This window comes from Symphalangus syndactylus, chromosome 11, assembly GCF_028878055.3.
Source record: "Symphalangus syndactylus isolate Jambi chromosome 11, NHGRI_mSymSyn1-v2.1_pri, whole genome shotgun sequence".
In the NCBI taxonomy this organism is placed as follows: Eukaryota; Metazoa; Chordata; class Mammalia; order Primates; family Hylobatidae; genus Symphalangus; species Symphalangus syndactylus.
The window spans coordinates 23,989,033-24,007,357 of record NC_072433.2 but is presented as its reverse complement, the minus strand read 5'-3'; the positions used below and the strand labels follow the sequence as shown (position 1 = coordinate 24,007,357).

The following is an 18,325-nucleotide window of genomic DNA, read 5'->3' as shown; positions in this document are numbered from 1 at the left end:
ATGCTATCATAGTAATATGTATTCTAAGTACTTTGAATTATATTTGAATATAAAAGAATAAAAATTCTTTTATTCTTCAACCTACATTTATTTGCCAGCTTAACTTTAATGTAACTCCAAATACATATCAAATTTTTGGCTTCCCATAAATCAATTTAATAATTTGAATTTTATTACAGTGTGGGCACTGTGATAGGTGTTGGGAGGATCTAAGATGAGAAAGATATTGTCAGTGCTTTCGAGGTGCTCACAGTTCTTACCCTCCACTTTGCTACCTCACATGGCATTATTAATTAATGCACTCAGATCTCTTGCTAACCAAAATGTAATGTTTTGATATGAAAGATTTTATACACCATATCATCATCAGAGTATCAGTAGTACCATGGTAAAGAATTTTAGGCTGGGTGTGGTGGCTCACGCTTATAATCCCAGTACTTTGGGAGGCCAAAGCTGGAGGATTGCTTGAGCCCAAGAATTTGAGACCAGCCTGGGCAGCATGACAAAACTTTGCCTCTACAAATAATTTAAAAAGTAGCCAGGCATGGTGTTGTGTGCCTGTAGTGTCAGTTACTCGGGAAGCTGAGGCAGGAGGACTGCTTGAGCCCAAGAGATCAAGGCTTCAGTGAGCCATGATCGTGCCACTGCACTGTAGCCTAGGCAACAGAGCGAGACCCTGCCTCAAAAAAAAAAAAGAGAATTTTACAGTTTAAAAAAAAATTATTTCATTTGTCTTAAAATGAGTAGAATCTTTGCAATTGAGGTACACTTTACAAAGTAATATTTTTCAATTAAAAGATGCTTACTGTTCTCTTCTGACAGAGTTAATATTTTCAGCGTCACAGTTTTGTGCTAACTTTTTCTTTAATAAGTATGCCCAGGATCAATTCTGCAGTTGTGCACACACAATCGTGTGTTAGCTGTCCATGGAAAATGTATAGATATTTAAATTTATGTAGGATATGATATCACAGTTTGGCATACTTATCCTAGAACACACACTTATGTATGACTGTTAAATCAGTTGGGTTTTATAATCATTACGGTTTTGATATTTGATAAGATTTGCAAGATTAAATTTTTTATCTCAGAGAACAAGACAAGGTTATATCGTGCATATTAAATTCATAATACCATATAACTTGCTTTTGGGTTCATGATTGCTTTTCACCTGTACTTTCCATCTGTCATGAACAGGGATCCCTGAGATGTTCATACTCTGCATTCTCATGTGCATGATCCTTAGATTTAAAAAGGGTGAGTGGGAGAAAGCTGCTTTATAGAAATATAAGTTCACAGCATTCATGTTTTGTGTGTTCCACTGCAAATATTGCATGCTGCATACTTGTATGCTGCATACTTGTATTTCTCTGAAAATGAAGAACATAGGCTCATAAGTACACAAAAATTTAGTTTCGTTTTTGCCAATAGTTGGAACAGATGGAAGAATGTTAGATGTAATACCTTTTCTATTTTTTCTAAAATGAATTCTGTAGTATTTTTCAAAAGACAAGGAAAAAATTATATTTAAACTCAAAGTGGCTACAAATCAGCTCCTAAACTGTCACTGACATTAGCATATAGATTTTGTAGTTTTTACAAACTTTTAAAAATATTTATTTACTAAGAAAACATTGCATTAATGCATGATACAAAATTGATAAGTTTTCCTTTAAATTGGAATGCAGTTTAAAGTGACTGAATTTTCCAATTTCAGCTACTGCATTTGAGAAGGATACATACTGGAAAATGGAACTGGTATCATCTAATTTCTTTAGGCTCCTTCACTTAACGGTAGTTGGGAAAAATCTTTCCATGTGGCATTATGTAGATCATATTCTTGATGACTAATATTAATTACTGTGCTTTTTAGCCTTGACAGTGATGAAGAATTCTGGGTGAATATAGTTCATTCAGATAATTTAGGTGTATTTTAAATACATGTTTTCAATTGAAAAAACAGCTCTTTGGCACTTGGCTTTTAATTATGTAAACATTGACATTCTTACATTTTGTTCTTTATTTACAATTGATGTGTATGTTGCATTTCCAATAACTGCACATACAGTTTTATCATACACTTTAAAACAGTGGCATACTTGGTCATAAATACAAATTAATTTTAGATTGGAACATATCTTTGTCTGTCATGTTACCTATTTTTATTTTTGTGTGTGTATATGATGACAAACCTTTCCATATTGTGAACAAGATAAAATGATATCTAAAATGTTAGTCATGACAACTTCCAACCTTAGCAATCAATGCGCCTCTGAGGTTATGCTGTTAAGGGCTAAAGTAATAGTATTTTCAGTGCGCTATTCTGCCAGTTGCCACATATGCTGAAAAGATCTACTTAAATCTTTCTTGCTAGGCATAATAGATAATAGTTTTACAAAAAATATTAATTCTGCTGCTCTCCAGAGATTTTTATGCTTAACTATTTTCTGTTAGATTTCAGCCAGTAAAATTTACCATTGTTCTTATATTGGAAAATTCCCTTACTAGTCACAATCAACCAGGCCCTTTAAAAAGAGAGAAAATGGACAGCTCTAACCAATTGTCAAACATGTAATCAAGTACTTTATTAAGAGAAATCCATCCATTAATCAGTTCTTCCTTTGCATTTCATTATGTCATAAAGGATGGATTTATTTTAGAGCTTATGGTTTTGAACTACCACTTCCAGCTTCTGGAGACCCAATGATTAACTTGCTTATCTTCTACAACCCAGAATGTTCCAAATCAAACCTTTTTCATCTTGATTCTCCTAGATTTTACAACAAATCATAGTGACAATACCAGTTCCATTTTGCCTCCAATTCAGTTGATTATATATTTTTTCTATTTATTTCTCATTTTATAATTGATATCTGGAATAATCAGCAGCTCTTTTCTCATTTATTTTCTCATATTTTTATTCCAGGATTTGCCTCTGAAGCAGGGAGTGTCTGCATTAAAAATGACCTGTAGTTCTCTGCTTCATAGGTTAGAAACTTATTTTAATATTTTGTGGCTAAGCACAGTCCCACTTTTCAAATTCTATAATGAATTATTTAATTGGCCTTGAATGTGGACCACAAGCATATATTTCATATTGGGGTTTTCTTTATTACTTTAAATGATTAAAATTCAATAGAATGTCCAGCTGAGGCAATAAAAGCTTTATTTTTGCTTTACAGCTTAAAACATTAAATGAGATTTTAAAAATCTATTGATTGTAACACAAGTAAAATAATGCTATTTGGGCATTTTTAAAAATTGCATTTCTTAGGCCTTATATTGCTTGAAGCATTTATATTCTAAAACATAACCAAATTCTGACTATTCATTTTGGGGAAAAACAATCAGTTCACAAATCACATTTTCAATGGGACTGCTAGCCAGCATAGGTGAAAACATGTATAGTGTATTTACTCTTGAATTGTACACTGCAGATGCTTCTTCAGCTCCCTCCTCTTCCTCCATGGGCGGTGCTTGCAGCTCCTTTACCACCTCTTCCAGCCCTACCATTTATTCTACCTCAGTCACCGACAGCAAGGCTATGCAAGTGGAGAGCTGCTCCTCAGCCGTGGGGGTAAGTAACAGAGGGGTAAGTGAAAAGCAGTTAACCAGTAACACAGTTCAGCAGCATCCATCAACACCGAAGAGGCACACAGTCTTGTACATCTCACCACCACCTGAGGACTTGCTGGATAACAGTCGGATGTCCTGCCAGGATGAGGGGTGTGGATTGGAATCTGAGCAGAGCTGCAGTATGTGGATGGAGGATTCCCCCTCCAACTTCAGTAACATGAGCACCAGTTCCTACAATGATAACACTGAGGTACCTCGTAAATCACGAAAACGAAATCCAAAGCAGAGGCCGGGGGTCAAACGACGAGATTGTGAAGAATCTAATATGGATATATTTGATGCCGACAGTGCCAAAGCACCTCACTATGTGCTTTCTCAGCTTACCACGGACAACAAAGGCAACTCAAAAGCGGGAAATGGGTTGGTATTCACATTTTTTAAAATTCTATCATCATTATGCAAAACAAACAAACAAAAAACATTCCCAATTTTTCCTAATTGCTCAGCTCAAGTTTGCATATAAAGCAACAGTGCTAATTTTATCATTGAAATACATGAAAATTTTAACTTAAAATTACCAACTTTTACTAGATAGAAAATAAAATAATCATAGATTCTCGCAATAGATATCTTATTATCAGTATAGTTAGGTAGCAGAAAATGAAAATAATCTGTTTTGAAATAACTTAAATTTCAAATGAATTTATATTTTAAAAGGACTTAAAAATATTTTTACTCAGCCAGGTGCGGTGGCTCACGCCTGTAATCCCAGCACTTTGGGAGGCCGAGGCGGGCGGATCACCTGAGGTCAGGAGTTCGAGACCAGCCTGACCAACATGGTGAAACCCCATCTCTACTAAAAATACAAAAAAAATTAGCCGGGCATTGTGGCGCATGCCTGTAATCCCAGCTACTCGGGAGAACTGAGGCAGGAGAATCGCTTGAACTCAGGAGTCAGAGGTTGCAGTGAGCTGAGATCACTCCACTGTACTCCAGCCTGGGCGACAAGAGCAAAACTCCATCTCAAAAAAAAAAAAAAAAAAAAAGTAACAATGTAATGACTCCATCCAAAACAACTCAAACAGTCACTAAGAGCTGTGTTCTCTTTCACATTGTGTCCTCATACGGTTTACATTTTTTAGAGGATTTTAGACTTAATTTTTTTCTCTTTAGTTGATGAAAACAAGAAAAAACTAAATTGAGAGTTTGATTCTCATCATTTAGATTCATATATCATAAGCTTTTTTCCTTTGATACTAATACATTGATTGTACAGAGTCAATATTTTTTTAAATCACTCATTTTTTTTCTGTGATTCTGGGTTACTTATTTAGAGGGTGATGAAACAGGATCATGGTACATGTTTGAGTTTTCTTTCATCTCTGCCAGTCACACTACTCACTAATATAGTTCAATAGCTATGTTACAGAATATTCACTGCTATAATGCAGACTAGTATGACTTTTAATTCCTTTAGTAATTTTATTGTAATATTTAATTGCTAGACTTTTAAATTAGATTTTTATATAGTACATTCAAAATAATTTGTTAAAATTTAACTCTCTAGGACCCAGGATCTCCTACAATTTCAGTTTTACACAAAAAGTGGTCAAGAAGCTTTAGATTGGTTTACTACTTGATGACATCACTGATCTTTTTTTCGTTAAAAATTCAGTTGAATATTATAGAGAATATTCTTAATATATATTAAACTTGCCCTTAAGCACTCCCTCAGTACATTTTAAAAAGTAATATTTACCCTTTAAGCAATAATTACTCTACACTGCTTCTTTACCTCCTTTGGGGTAATGTAGTTAAATGAAAATGAATATTTAAATGCTTTTCAGTTTTAGAAAGTCCAGATTAGTAAATTACCTAAAAGAAAATAAGATATACTCTTTCCTAAAATGTTGCCATTTAATAAAGTCAAGAATTTCAGAACATAATATTTGTAGAACTATTACTTATAAAATAAGGCTCTGAAATGTAATGAATGCAGCAGGTAAATACTTAAGTAACTGTGATAGTAACACAGATCTAAAAGTCTCATGAATATCATTTAATTACATATGTGTGTTTATTTGCACTTTAGTGGAGAAGGTCTTTAATATAAAGTTCCAGAAGACAAATTTTCATTTTTATATCAAAATGAATATTGAAGGTTCAAATTTAGGGCAAATAGAATTTTTACTTATGGCTAGTAAACACAGTGATTTGCAGTTGCTAATTAAATATCTTGACCTTTATCTTTTCTGCTTCTACTGTTGTATGATAGCTATATCTTAGAAATGATTTGAGGTTACCCAGGGAAAGTATAATGACATTGGTCAAGACAGACTCTTTCATGAAATAATTCATGGAGCAGAAATTCCATCAAGCAGAAGAAATGTCCAGCTTCTTAGGTAATGAAAAAAATATTTGAAACTAGTATATGGAAATGATGGAAGAAGTTTAAAATTGGAATTTATAACAACTATATTGAGGAAAGGATGAAACCATACCTAAATGTATAGAAAAATAGGCCTTAAAAATAATTTTTCAGAGCATGTCAAGCTAAAAGCCTGTATTCTTCAACAGTGAAAAAAATCTTAAAATGTTTTGAGAGATAAGGATATAGCCTTAGATCTAATGTGCCATAAAATTACAATTTATATATCATACTAAGTATTTAGAAAATGTACTTTAAAATGTATACGGCAGTTTATTGATTTTCAAGATACCACATAGAAATCTGATAGCTTGTAAATGAAAATGGCACTTTTATATGACTAAAATGTCAGAGTCTAATAAGAGAATAAAACCATTAAAAAAAAAAGCTTAGTATTTGAATATTCCCAGCCATATTATTCTTAAATTTCTCAGCTAAATGTCCTGAGAATCAGTTGCCCCATGTCTCTTCTAGATATTTCTGTAAGTTAAGATAAGATGTCATCTGGATGTGAAACCTACTTTAGGCTTTTTGTAGTGAAAATTATTTTTTTGACATAGGCCACCAGAAGGATTATGCGGCACAAATAAATTAGAATGTCATTTTAAGACTTCTGAATAGAATATGCCATGATGGTGGATTTTCCTTTTTGGTTGTCATTTAGAAGTAAAATCCCATGTAACTTGACTGCTACTTTATTTTTTCTTAAGCCATCATGCCTTAAAAATTAGTAACTTGACTACGTTTCTAAGCATTAGTGGATGTTTTCATGGTTTTACATGTCTATACATCTCAATATGTATGTATTCCATTTTTACATTTTAGAAAATAAAGATAGTTTTAAGGACTTCTAAAGTACCATTTTAGAAATTGCTTAATTACATATGATATTCTTCTTTAAGCCATAGTGTGTATACTCACTTAATAGTCTTCATCCCAAGTGAGATCATTTGTTTTGCTAGACTAGTAAAACTCATTTTCATTTATTTGCCCTTATAAATATTAGCTTGACTAGCATAAGTGAGTATAAAAACATGTCTTGCCAAGTTAATCGATATGCTCTACGAATTTTTCTTGTATTTCAAACTAAAATTTTCCCTTTTCTATTATCAAATTGATACTATCTGAGTTACAAATATTTGAAAAATACAAGAAAACCTCATAATCTAGTCACTCAGTAAATCTGCTATTATCATTTTGCAGTATTTTCTTTCATCTCTTTGTATGTATATTTGGGGGATATTTCTACATAGTTTCAATAAATGAATATTTTTACTCTAAGATTAGTATAAAACAGAGTATCATAGACTTTCATGTGTGAGGAACTGCACACTAGTTAGACCAAATGTTTGAATCTGTACCCAGAATGATGAAAAGAAAAACAGGGTTTACTGCCCATTGTTCCAGCTTCAACTTGATACTTATGTTCATAGAATTTATTCTTCCAGGGCCTTTTAAATGACTTGCACAAGTAATCTTTGATTTACTTATGTCAAATTTACACGAATGGCATTCCTTGTCCAGTTACGACCTTTCTCATCTTAGGTCTTTCTCATCTTAATATTACAGAAGCTCCTTTATCCCTCTGCTTTCCTTTCTTTGTCCCTTTCTTCTTCTTCTTTGCCTTCATCAATAAACATTTCTTCAGCACCTGTTATGTTTCAGGAACTGTGCAAGGTTCAGGGAATATAAAGATGATTAAGCACAGTATTGCGCCTTGAGAACTTTTCCTCTTATCTGTCAGTCTTACTGAATTCCTTTGCTGGTTTCATTCCTTCTTTGCTCCATTCTTTTGCCTCTTTCCCAGCCAAGGATTCAACCTACTCCCCATTTCCATTGAAGATAGTGCCTTTCCTCACTTTGTTCTTGATGATTGAGGCAACAACTTGGTTACAGCTGGAGGGGTAAACATTAGAGCCAGGTTTAAGCCTGCTTAGCTCCTCTGTGTTTGAAGTCATAATATTCCTACTGGGATCTGGTTGCTTTTAGAGGAGATTTTTCTTCACAGTCATCTGGCTCCTGGATCTTCGATGTGAGTCAAAACTTAGGACTAGGAGGGTCACAGAGAAAGCTATGACCCTGACTTTATTTAAAACATACGTGAATTTTTTTTTTTTTTTTTTTGAGACAGAGTTTTGCTCTTGTTGACCAGGCTGGAGTGCAATGGCACGATCTGGGCTCACTGCAACCTGCACCTCCTGGGTTCAAGTGATTCTCCTGCCTCAGCCTCCCAAGTAGATGGGATTACAGGTGCCTGCCACCACTCCCGGCTAATTTTTTGTAGTTTTAGTAGAGACAGGGTTTCACCATGTTGGCCAGAGTGGTCTCGAACTCCTGACCTCAGGTGATCCACCCCCCCCGGCTCTTCGCCTCCCAAAGTGCTGGAATTACAGGCGTGAGCCACCACACCATTGCTCAGAAGGAAAGATAACTAACAATATTGTTTTTACTTATTTTTATTATGTATTTGCAGTGCTTCAACTATTTTACAGATGAATGTGTTTGCCTGAAGTCATAACCACCATTTGGGATACTGTTTTTCTTTGAACATACATTCCACATAGCAAATGCATTATAAATAAATGTTAAAAAGCATAACTAAAAAAAATAAGGGCCAGGTGCAGTGGCTCACGCTTGTAATCCCAGCACTTTGGGAGACCGAGGCGGGGGGGATCACCTGAGGTCAGGAGTTCGAGACCAGCCTGGACAACATGGTGAAACCCCATCTCTAACAAAAATATAAAAATTAGCTGGGCATGGTAGCACATGCCTGTAATCCCAGCTACTTGGGAGGCTGGGGCAGGAGAATCACTTGAACCCAAGAGACAGAGGTTACAGTGAGCTGAGACTGTGCCACTGCACTCCAGCCTGGATGACAGAGTAAAACTCCATCTCAAAAAAAAAAAAAAAAGAAAAAAAGGTAGAATGCTGGTGCTGTAAAGCCCAGATTGTAAAAATTTTTATTGAGGGCTTTAATTACTTAACTAATCACAAATAAAAATAATCTGAAAAACCATACTCCTAGAAAAGATTGTTTAGAGTAAAGCTAATTTCCCAATAAAAATTGAATCACTAATTTTTTATATAATTTCTTCAGTTAGGTTTACTGAGAAGGATACTCGAAAGAATAAGCTACATATACCTTCATTTGGTTTGTAGGCCATTTTGTATGGGGGTATGTAGGGTTTTTGGGGGTTTGTTTTTTGTTTTCGCTACCCTCACTTTTTTTCTTTTACTTTGCAGTTAAAAAATAACAGTAGTTAATCTTGTAGCTTTATATAAATTTTGGAATTTATATATGGAATGCATACATGGAATTTTTAAATCTTGTTTTGACTGAAGTACAATGTTAAAGGTTCTAGTGACATTAACTATTCTTTCCTGCTAGTCTCAGTTTATTGCGCTCAATCTTCCTCCCTTCCTCCTACCACTCATATACGTTCATTTTCTTTTCTGTCAAACGTACTTTCTTTTATTTTTGCATCATATGGTAAACTTTTTTATAAAACCTTTTTAAAGATACTTTGCTCATGTATCTTCCTTTAGGCAATATTTTATTTTGCCAGCAAGCTAAATAGTTGTTTTTACTATTATTGCCAGTTCTGTTTCTTCCTTTGTCTTAATGGCTTTTATTTTTTTATCAAAAAACTCTCTTTGATACTTTCTCCATTTTGTGCTTTGATTTCTCAGAACATTGGAAAACCAAAAAGGCACTGGAGTAAAGAAGAGCCCTATGTTGTGTGGACAATATCCTGTTAAAAGTGAGGGAAAGGAGCTGAAGATAGTTGTACAACCTGAGACACAGCACCGAGCTCGGTACCTGACTGAGGGCAGCCGCGGCTCAGTAAAAGATAGAACACAGCAAGGCTTTCCTACAGTAAAGGTATTTACTTTATTTATCATTTGAATTTTAGTTAAAATGTAAAGGGGAATGAGAATATGTCCTGAAAAGTAAAATATTTTCAAATCATGAATTTTCTTCCCTCATGTTTGTTATTTGAATTAGATTCATCCCAAACTTTATATTTAGAAAGAATTTTTTTTTTTTTTTTTTTTTTTTTGAGACAGAGTCTCACTCTGTCACCCAGGCTGGAGTGCGTGGTGTGATCTCAGCTCACTGCAGCCTCTGCCTCTGGGGTGCAAGTAATCATGCCTCAGCCACCTGAGTAACTGGGACTACAGGTGTGTGCCACCAGGCCCAGCTAATTTTTGTATTTTAGTAGAGTCGCGGTTTCACCATGTTGGCGAGACTGGTCTCGAACTCCTGATCTCAAGTGATCCTCCTGCCTTGGAGGAAGAAATATTAAAGTGAATTCAAAGAAATATAGTAGAAATTATTAAGAACTTTGAAAATAAGGTTTTTGAGATGGTTATAGTAATCAAGACTATTGGACTGAGAAAAGACTTGATTAATACTTAAGGCTTCAGTTTAAGAAATGGGATATCATTTGCATCCACTCAAGTACAGGGGGAAAGAAGGAAATGAGGAAAAAAAAAGAAATGAGATATCAATTGAGTCTTAATTTTTTTTAAAGTTGAGACTAAAAGTTAAAAGGGACTTAAATTTTAGCACCTAGGATATCTTGGTATAAAGAATATTTGTCTTTGAAGACAAGCCTCAAAAAAATGGGGCAATGGGGAGAGGACTTAACAAGTGTCCCTACCCCTTGCAAAATACTAAACAGGGAGGAATTTTGTCTAGTCACATTAGATTCTTATTAAATACAGTTTGTATAAATATGTTAGTTGAACAGTATTTTAAGTTAGGAGTAGAGGTGGACCGCCTTTCATTTCATACTTGAATGAAATTATGATTGAAACTCTGGATCAATCAGGAAACGTGTCTGCCACCATTTATAAGGTTGGTTAATAGTCATGTGTACAATATCAAGTCTACCCTTCTTCACTACCTACTACCTTAACCCACACCCAATCCTTCAATCCCAGGACCGGTAACAGGCAAGTGAGAAATTTATGTTATGCTTTGTGTAAATATTTGTCTAGCCAGATATTTTGGTAGTTTGGTCATTACGTTTAACCTAATTGCCTTTACTTTAAGTTATGTTTTGTCTAGTTGGAAGTATTGTTAGATTAATTGCTTAGCTATGATAGGGAATGAATTGACCTTAAAAGTTTGTTTAGTCATTCATTCAACAAATGCTGCACTCTTCCATGTGCCAGGCACTGTTCTAGATTCTGCTGACAAGCAATTTGACTAGTTTGCTTATTTTCCTCATTATGATACCATTTTATAGAGATATAGCTGTACTGGAATAGAAAAGATGTGTGAATTTTTTAAGCACTTTGTTTGGCATGCATTGTACAATTTACTTTGTGATTTTCTGCATTCTATATTAGGAGCTTCAATGTTTAACAATAAGCCTTATCAAGAATCAGGATTGGAAACATTTGTTCCCAAATGCTGTTTTAAATATTTATTTATTTTTCAGCATACAAATTATAATTTAATTTATGAAGGCTTGCTAGAGACCTGTAATGATCCATAGATCCCCGTTTGAACTAGCAGTCTCTCAGACCATAATGTTTTGTCCCAGGATTTAATGATGTTATATGTATATATCTAGTCCGTGAAAATGAGCTTCATTTCCTTGTTATTCATATAGCTGCACTCATACTTTTCTACTCAAGTAGCTTTAGTAGAATAAAAATTTGGTATATGTACTCTCATTTGATGATGATGATGATGCCACTGATAGTTTTGTGAGTTTTTCCATTAGTTATGGTGGTAGGTCCTGAGCAACCCAAATGCTGCCTGAAGTACTGTGTATTCATTCTCATCTGCTTGTACAAATAAATTATAAACGATAATTTATCATCTAACATCTAAATTTATAATTTAAATATAGTTATTACAGAATTAAAACTATGACTTACTTCAGGAATTTAGCCAACTCTTTTATGAAAATGTTTTATCTCTATTTTTCTTGAAGATTTAAATATTTTTAAATGTAATTCAGTTACAAGTATAGGATTTGGTCTTAAATATTTGATTTTATAATTAGATTATTTGAAATGCTAATTAGTGTTTCTGTTGCATGTTTTCTGGTTTCAGCTGGAAGGCCATAATGAACCTGTAGTGTTGCAAGTGTTTGTGGGTAACGACTCTGGACGAGTGAAACCACATGGATTTTATCAGGCCTGCAGGGTAACTGGACGAAATACAACTCCTTGCAAAGAAGTGGACATTGAAGGCACTACTGTTATAGAAGTCGGCCTTGATCCTAGCAACAACATGACACTGGCGTAAGTACTTTGTAAGAATTTTTCATTATATATTACACTCTTGTGTTAGGCAGGAGAATTGTTCGGTTTCTAATGTATAGAAGATTTTTTTAGTATTGTATTAAAATGTTTTAAATATTATGAATAAAAAAAGACATTACTTCAGAATGGTAATGGGTTAAAATTAACTCTTTTACCATTTGCTAAAGAATTCCCATGGTTGGGCCAGGTGCAGTGGCTCATGCCTATAATCCCAGCGCTTTTGGAGTCTGAGGCTGGTGGATCACCTGAGGTCAGGAGTTAGAGACCAGCCTGGCCAACATGCAAAACCCTGTCTCTACTGAAAGTACAAAAATTAGCTGGGCGTGGTGGCACATGCCTGTAATCCCAGCTACTTGGGAGGCTGAGGGAGGAGAATCACTTGAACCCAGGAGGCAGAGTTTGCAGTGAGCCGAGATTGTGCCACTGCCCTCCAAGCTGGGCAACAAAGGGAGACTCCGTCTCAAAAAAAAAAAAAAAAAATTCCCGTGGTAAAGGCAGGGAACTCAAAGCCAAGTGGAAAGCTGGCCAAGACTTACTTTTTTGGGTTTATAATAGTAACATTGAAAATAAAAACTGCAATTTGATTTGCTTTCCTGAATTCCACTTTCTTAATGTTTGCTTTAAAAACTTTTTTTTTGAGACCGAGTCTCCATCTGTCACCTAGGCTGGAGCGCAGTGGTGCTATCTCTGCTTACTGCAACCTCTGCCTCCCGGGTTCGAGTGATTCTCCCTGCCTCAGCCTCCCAAGTAGCTGGGATTACAGGCATCCGCCACCACACCCGGCTAATTTTGTATTTTTAGTAGAGTCAGGGTTTCACCATCTCGGCCAGGCTACTCTCCAACTCCTGACCTCAGGTAATCTACCCACCTTGGCCTCCCAAAGTGCCGGGATTACAGGTGTGAGCCACTGCACCCAGCCAAAAAACTGTTCAGCAGAAACTGTGAAGTGCCTTATTCCATCTTGATGTGAAACACATATTGCTGGTTTGAATTCACCGTCTGTTGTTATTTTCCTCTGTTTAAAAAATGTATATCTTTAGATTTAGATTATGTGTTTTTCATCTTGTACATTTAAATCTTAAAAATTATTTTTCCTTAAGCCTTTTGTAAAGGACCTTTAATCCTAAAATTGAACCGTAACAGCAGGAAATATATTGGTATGGGGTAGACCTACGTTGTAATTATTTGTATATTGGATAGTTGCTAAAGACTTTACTTGGTTTTTGGTTTCCTTTTGAAAGCCATTTTAAATAGATTGGTAAAAGGTTAGTTGGAAAAGACATTTTGAGAAATATTTTGTAAATTTTTTTTTTTGGAGTGGGAGTCTTGCTTTGTTGTCCAAGCTGCAGTGTAGTGGCGCAATCTTGGCTCACTGCAAGTTCAAGTGATTCCATCTCCTGAGTTCAAGTGATTCTCCTCCCTCAGCCTCCTGTGTAGCTTGGATTACAGGCGCCCATCACCGTACCTGGCTAATTTTTGTATTTTAGTAGAGATGGGGTTTCACTATGTAGGTCAAGCTGGTCTCGAACTCCTGACCTCAAATGATCCGCCCACCTCAGGCTCCCAAAGTGCTGGGATTACAGGCGTGAGCCACCGCGCCTGGCCTCATAAATATTTTTTAACTTGTAACTTTTGAAAATTACAAAAAAAGGGGGCTGGGCGCGCGGTGGATCACGCCTGTAATCTCAGCACTTTGGGAGGCCGAGGCAGGTGGATCACTGAGTCAGGAGTTCAAGACCAGGCTGGCCAAGATGGTGAAACCCTGTCTCTACTAAAAATACACAAAATTAGCTGGGCGTGGTGGCGGGCACCTGTAATCCAAGCTACTTGGAAGGCCGAAGCAGAGAATTGCTTGAAGCTGGGAGGTGGACATTGCAGTGAGCTGAGATCACACCACTGCACTCCAGCCTGGGCGACAGAGCAAGACTCTGTCTCAAAAAAAAAAGACAATTATAAAAATAAATACATATAGGCTGGGCACAGTGGCTCACGCCTGTAATCCCAGCACTTTGGGAGGCCGAGGCAGGCGGATCACGAGGTCAGGAGATCGAGACCATCCTGGCTAACATGGTGAAACCCTGTCTCTACTAAAAATACAAAAAATTAGCCGGGCGTGGTGGCGAGCGCCTGTAGTCCCAGCTACTCAGGAGGCTGAGGCAGGAGAATGGCGTGAACCCGGGAGGCAGAGCTTGCAGTGAGCCAAGATCACGCCACTGCACTCCAGCCTGGGCGACAGGGCGAGACTTGTCTCAAAATAAATAAATAAAGTAAAATAAATAAATAAATACATATAGTAGAGGAGGAAAGGAAAGAATTTACTGATTATAAAAATAGTACTTATTCAATATAAGAAAGTTGAAAACAGGCCAGGCGTGGTGGCTCACGCCTGTAATCCCAGTGCTTTGGAAAGCTGAGGCATGCAGATCATCTGAGGCCAGGACTTTGAGACCAGCCTGGCCAGTATGGCAAAACCCCATCTCTACTAAAAATATAGAAATTAGCCAGGAGTGGTGGTGCATGCCTGTAGTCCCAGCTACTTGAGAGGCTGAGGCAGGAAAATCGCTGGAACCCTGGAGGCAGAGGCTGCAGAGCTGAGATTGCAACACTGCACTCCAGCCTGGGCAACAAGAGCAAAACTCTGTCTCAAAAAAAAAAAAAAAAAAAAAAAAAAAAAAGTTGAAAATACAGGGTAAAAAAAGCTACAAACATGCACTTTAAAAACCAACTTCTGGCCTGGCACAGTGGCTCATGCTTGTAATCCCAACACTTTGGGAGGCTGAGGTGGGCGGATCTCTTGAGCCAGGAGTTCAAAACCAACCTAGGCAACATAGTAAGACTCCAACTGTACTAAAAATACAAAAGTGAGCTGGGGTGATGGTGTGCGCCTGTAATCCCAGCTACTCAGGAGGCTGAGACATGAGAATTACCTGAACCCAGGAGGCAGAGGTTGTAGTGAGCTGAGGTAGCACTATTGCACTCAGGCCTGGGTGGCAGAGCGAGACTCTGTCTCAAAAAAAATAAAATAAAATATAAATAAATAAAAACCAACTTCCTGGAAATAACCACTATTTTAATGTGTATCTTCCCGTCTTTTTTGGACAAAATTGAGAAAATACTGTACCCATTGTTTTGTAATCTGCTTTTTACTTAACATATCATGAGCATTTTTCACATATCATTCAATGTGGTAACGTACTTGTTAGTGGCTAATATTCCATCCTTCTGGAGGCAGCTACTAATTTTTAAAAAGTAAAATCCATTTTATCTGTTTTCTGAATTAGCTCTGTAAAGAAAGAGACTAAATGTATTTCTTAATTTTTTTATTTTTAAAAAAGGTCTCTGGCCAGGTACGGTGGCTCATACCTGTAATCCCAGCACTTTGGGAGGCCAAGGTGGGTGGATCACTTGAGGACAGGAGTTCAAGACCAGCCTGGCCAACATGGTGTAACCCCGTCTTTACTAAAAATACAAAAAATAGCTGGGCATAGTGGCGGCCACCTATAATCCCAGCTACTCAAGAGGCTGAGGCAGGAGAATCCCTTGAACCCCAGGAGACAGAGGTTACAGTGAGCCAAGATCACGCCACTGCACTCCAGCCTGGGTGACAGACTCCATCTCAAAAAAAAAAAAAAAGGTCTCTTATAAGCCATTATGTTCAGATTTTAAAATAGTGATTTTATTTTTTTTACTTTTTATTATTATAAACAAAAGATTGACAGGATTAGGAACAGTGAATGTTTAGAATTTACCCTTTTGTACTTTTTGAACTTGGAACTTTGTAACTTTATTACATATTCACAGAATTAATAAATAAGCAAAATTTTAAAAACAAACTTGTTGATTAAGAACATTATACTATTTATACAACAAAATGTCCCTTTATGTATTTTTTTCTGTATTAGGGTGGACTGCGTAGGGATATTGAAATTGAGGAATGCTGATGTTGAAGCCAGAATAGGAATTGCTGGTTCCAAGAAAAAAAGCACTCGTGCCAGATTGGTTTTTCGAGTTAATATCACAAGGAAAGATGGCTCCACTTTGACACTGCAAACACCCTCTTCTCCAATTTTGTGTAGTAAGTAAGAAGATATGGAGATACTAAACATATGGAGTTTCTTTCATTTTCTGTTAATCTTTTAGACATGTCTAAATTTTAGATATTTCACATACTCTGGCTTGTGATCATGCAAAATTTGAAATATGTTAAAAGCAGTAGTCAGATTTTCTAGACCAAACTAGAGGTGAATAATTGGGATACAATTCAAAAGATGTGGAACATTTTGTAGTTTCCTATTATCATAATATGCTGATTTAAAAAGTAATTTGGGCCAGGCATGGTGGCTCACACCTGTAATCTCAGCACTTTGGGAGGTCAAGGTGGGAGGATCGCTTCAGCCCAGGAGTTTAAGACCAGCCTGGGCAATGTAGTGAAAATCCTGTCTCTACAAAATAAAAAAAATATATAATAAGTTGGATGTGATGGCTTGTGCCTGTAGTTTCAGCTACTCGGGAAGATGAGGCAAGAGGATCACTTGAGCGCTAGGAGGTCAAGGCTGCAGTGAGCCTTGAGCGTGCCACTGCACTCCAGCCTGGGCGGCAGACTGTGACTGTCTCAAAAGAAAAAAAAAAAAAAAAAGTAATTTGAGCTGGTTATCAGAAGTAAATTACAAAGCGAAAGCATTTTCTAAGCATCTTCACTGTGTGGTAAATTGCTGTGGTTCTGTTTTGTGTTAGAACATGAGTAAGGTAAGCAGAACTTTGCAAATAACAACATGTCAGAAGTTTCGATTACTAATTATAATATTATAGTGTTGGGAGTGGGAAATTCAATTCTTATCACTAACCTTGGCATGGATAGAAAATGATGTGTGCGTATTTGTGTGTGTAAATTCAATTATGTTGTTATATATGTCTCACCATAATTGTAGTTTCTCTCTAATGATTATTGTTGTAGGTAATAAATAGGAAAAATTTTCCTTTTCACATCTCTCTCTTTTTTTTTTTTTCTTTTTTGAGACGGAGTTTCGCTTGTTGCCCAGGCTGGAGTGCAATGATGTGATCTCCGCTCACTGCAACCTCCACCTCCCAGGCTCAAGCTATTCTGCCTCAGCCTTCCAAGTAGCTGGGATTACAAGTGTGTGCCACTACCACCTGGCTAATTTTTGTATTTTTGGTAGAGGTGGGGTTTTACCATGTTGGCCAGGCTGGTCTTGAACTCCTGACCTCAAATGATCCACCTCAGCCTCCCAAAGTGCTGAGGTTACAGGCGTGAGCCACCGCACTTGGCCTATTTGACCTATTTTTAAACACAACATATGATGTATTACTAAAAATGTTTATATTAATAAGATCAGTCAGCAAATTTGGCAGGCAGTGAAGTTGTTCAAGGCCAGGCACAGTGGCTCACGCCTGTAATCCCCGCACTTTGGGAAGCCAAGGTAGAAGGATTGCTGGCGGCCAGGAGTTTGAAACCAGCCTGGGCAACATAGTGAGACCTAGTCTCTACAAAAATGAGTGAATGAATAGAATTTTTTTTTTTTTTTTTTTTTTGAGATGGAATCTTGCTCTGTCACCCACGCTGTCACAGTCTTGGCTTATTGCAACCTCCGCATCCCAGGTTCAAGCAGTCCTCTCACCCAGCCTCCTGAGTAGCTGGGATTACAGGTGTGTGCCACCTGGCCCAGCTAATTTTTTTGTATTTTTAGTAGAGATGGGTTTTCACCCTGTTGGCCAGGCTGGTCTTGAACTCCTGACCTCAAATGATCTGCCCACCGCTCCCAGCACCCCCCACCACCCTTTTTTTTTTTTTTTTAGAAGAGGGCTGGATACGGTGGCTCATGCCTGTAATACCAGCACTTTGAGAGGCCAAGGCAGGAGGATCGCTTGAGGTCAGGAGTTTGAGACCAGCTGAGGCTGGTCTCTCTTCCTGTTTCCTTCTGTCTCCCGTTCCAATCCCAGCTCTTCTTACTAACCAACTTTGTTTTCATCTCTCATTTTACTCCAGCTGTTTAAATCTGCCAAAAAGTTTATATTCAT

At 36.9% G+C, this 18,325-nt stretch overlaps 1 protein-coding gene across 10 annotated transcripts in view; it reads left to right on the top strand.

Annotated features, from left to right (window-relative positions):
• The window catches only part of NFAT5 (nuclear factor of activated T cells 5), a 131,171-nt gene that overhangs the window by 74,348 nt on the left and 38,498 nt on the right, over positions 1-18,325 (top strand). For 4 of the 10 annotated variants that reach the window (XM_055297766.2, XM_055297765.2, XM_055297764.2 and 1 more), the window contains 4 exons: positions 3,438-3,996; positions 9,695-9,887; positions 12,078-12,268; positions 16,192-16,364. In XM_055297766.2, coding sequence (XP_055153741.1) covers positions 3,438-3,996; positions 9,695-9,887; positions 12,078-12,268; positions 16,192-16,364 — 1,116 coding nt within the window. Of the gene's footprint in view, positions 1-1,197; positions 1,258-2,926; positions 2,989-3,437; positions 3,997-9,694; positions 9,888-12,077; positions 12,269-16,191; positions 16,365-18,325 lie in introns of all 10 variants that reach the window. The other 6 variants (XM_055297775.2, XM_055297769.2, XM_055297773.1 and 3 more) reach the window with 5 other exon arrangements.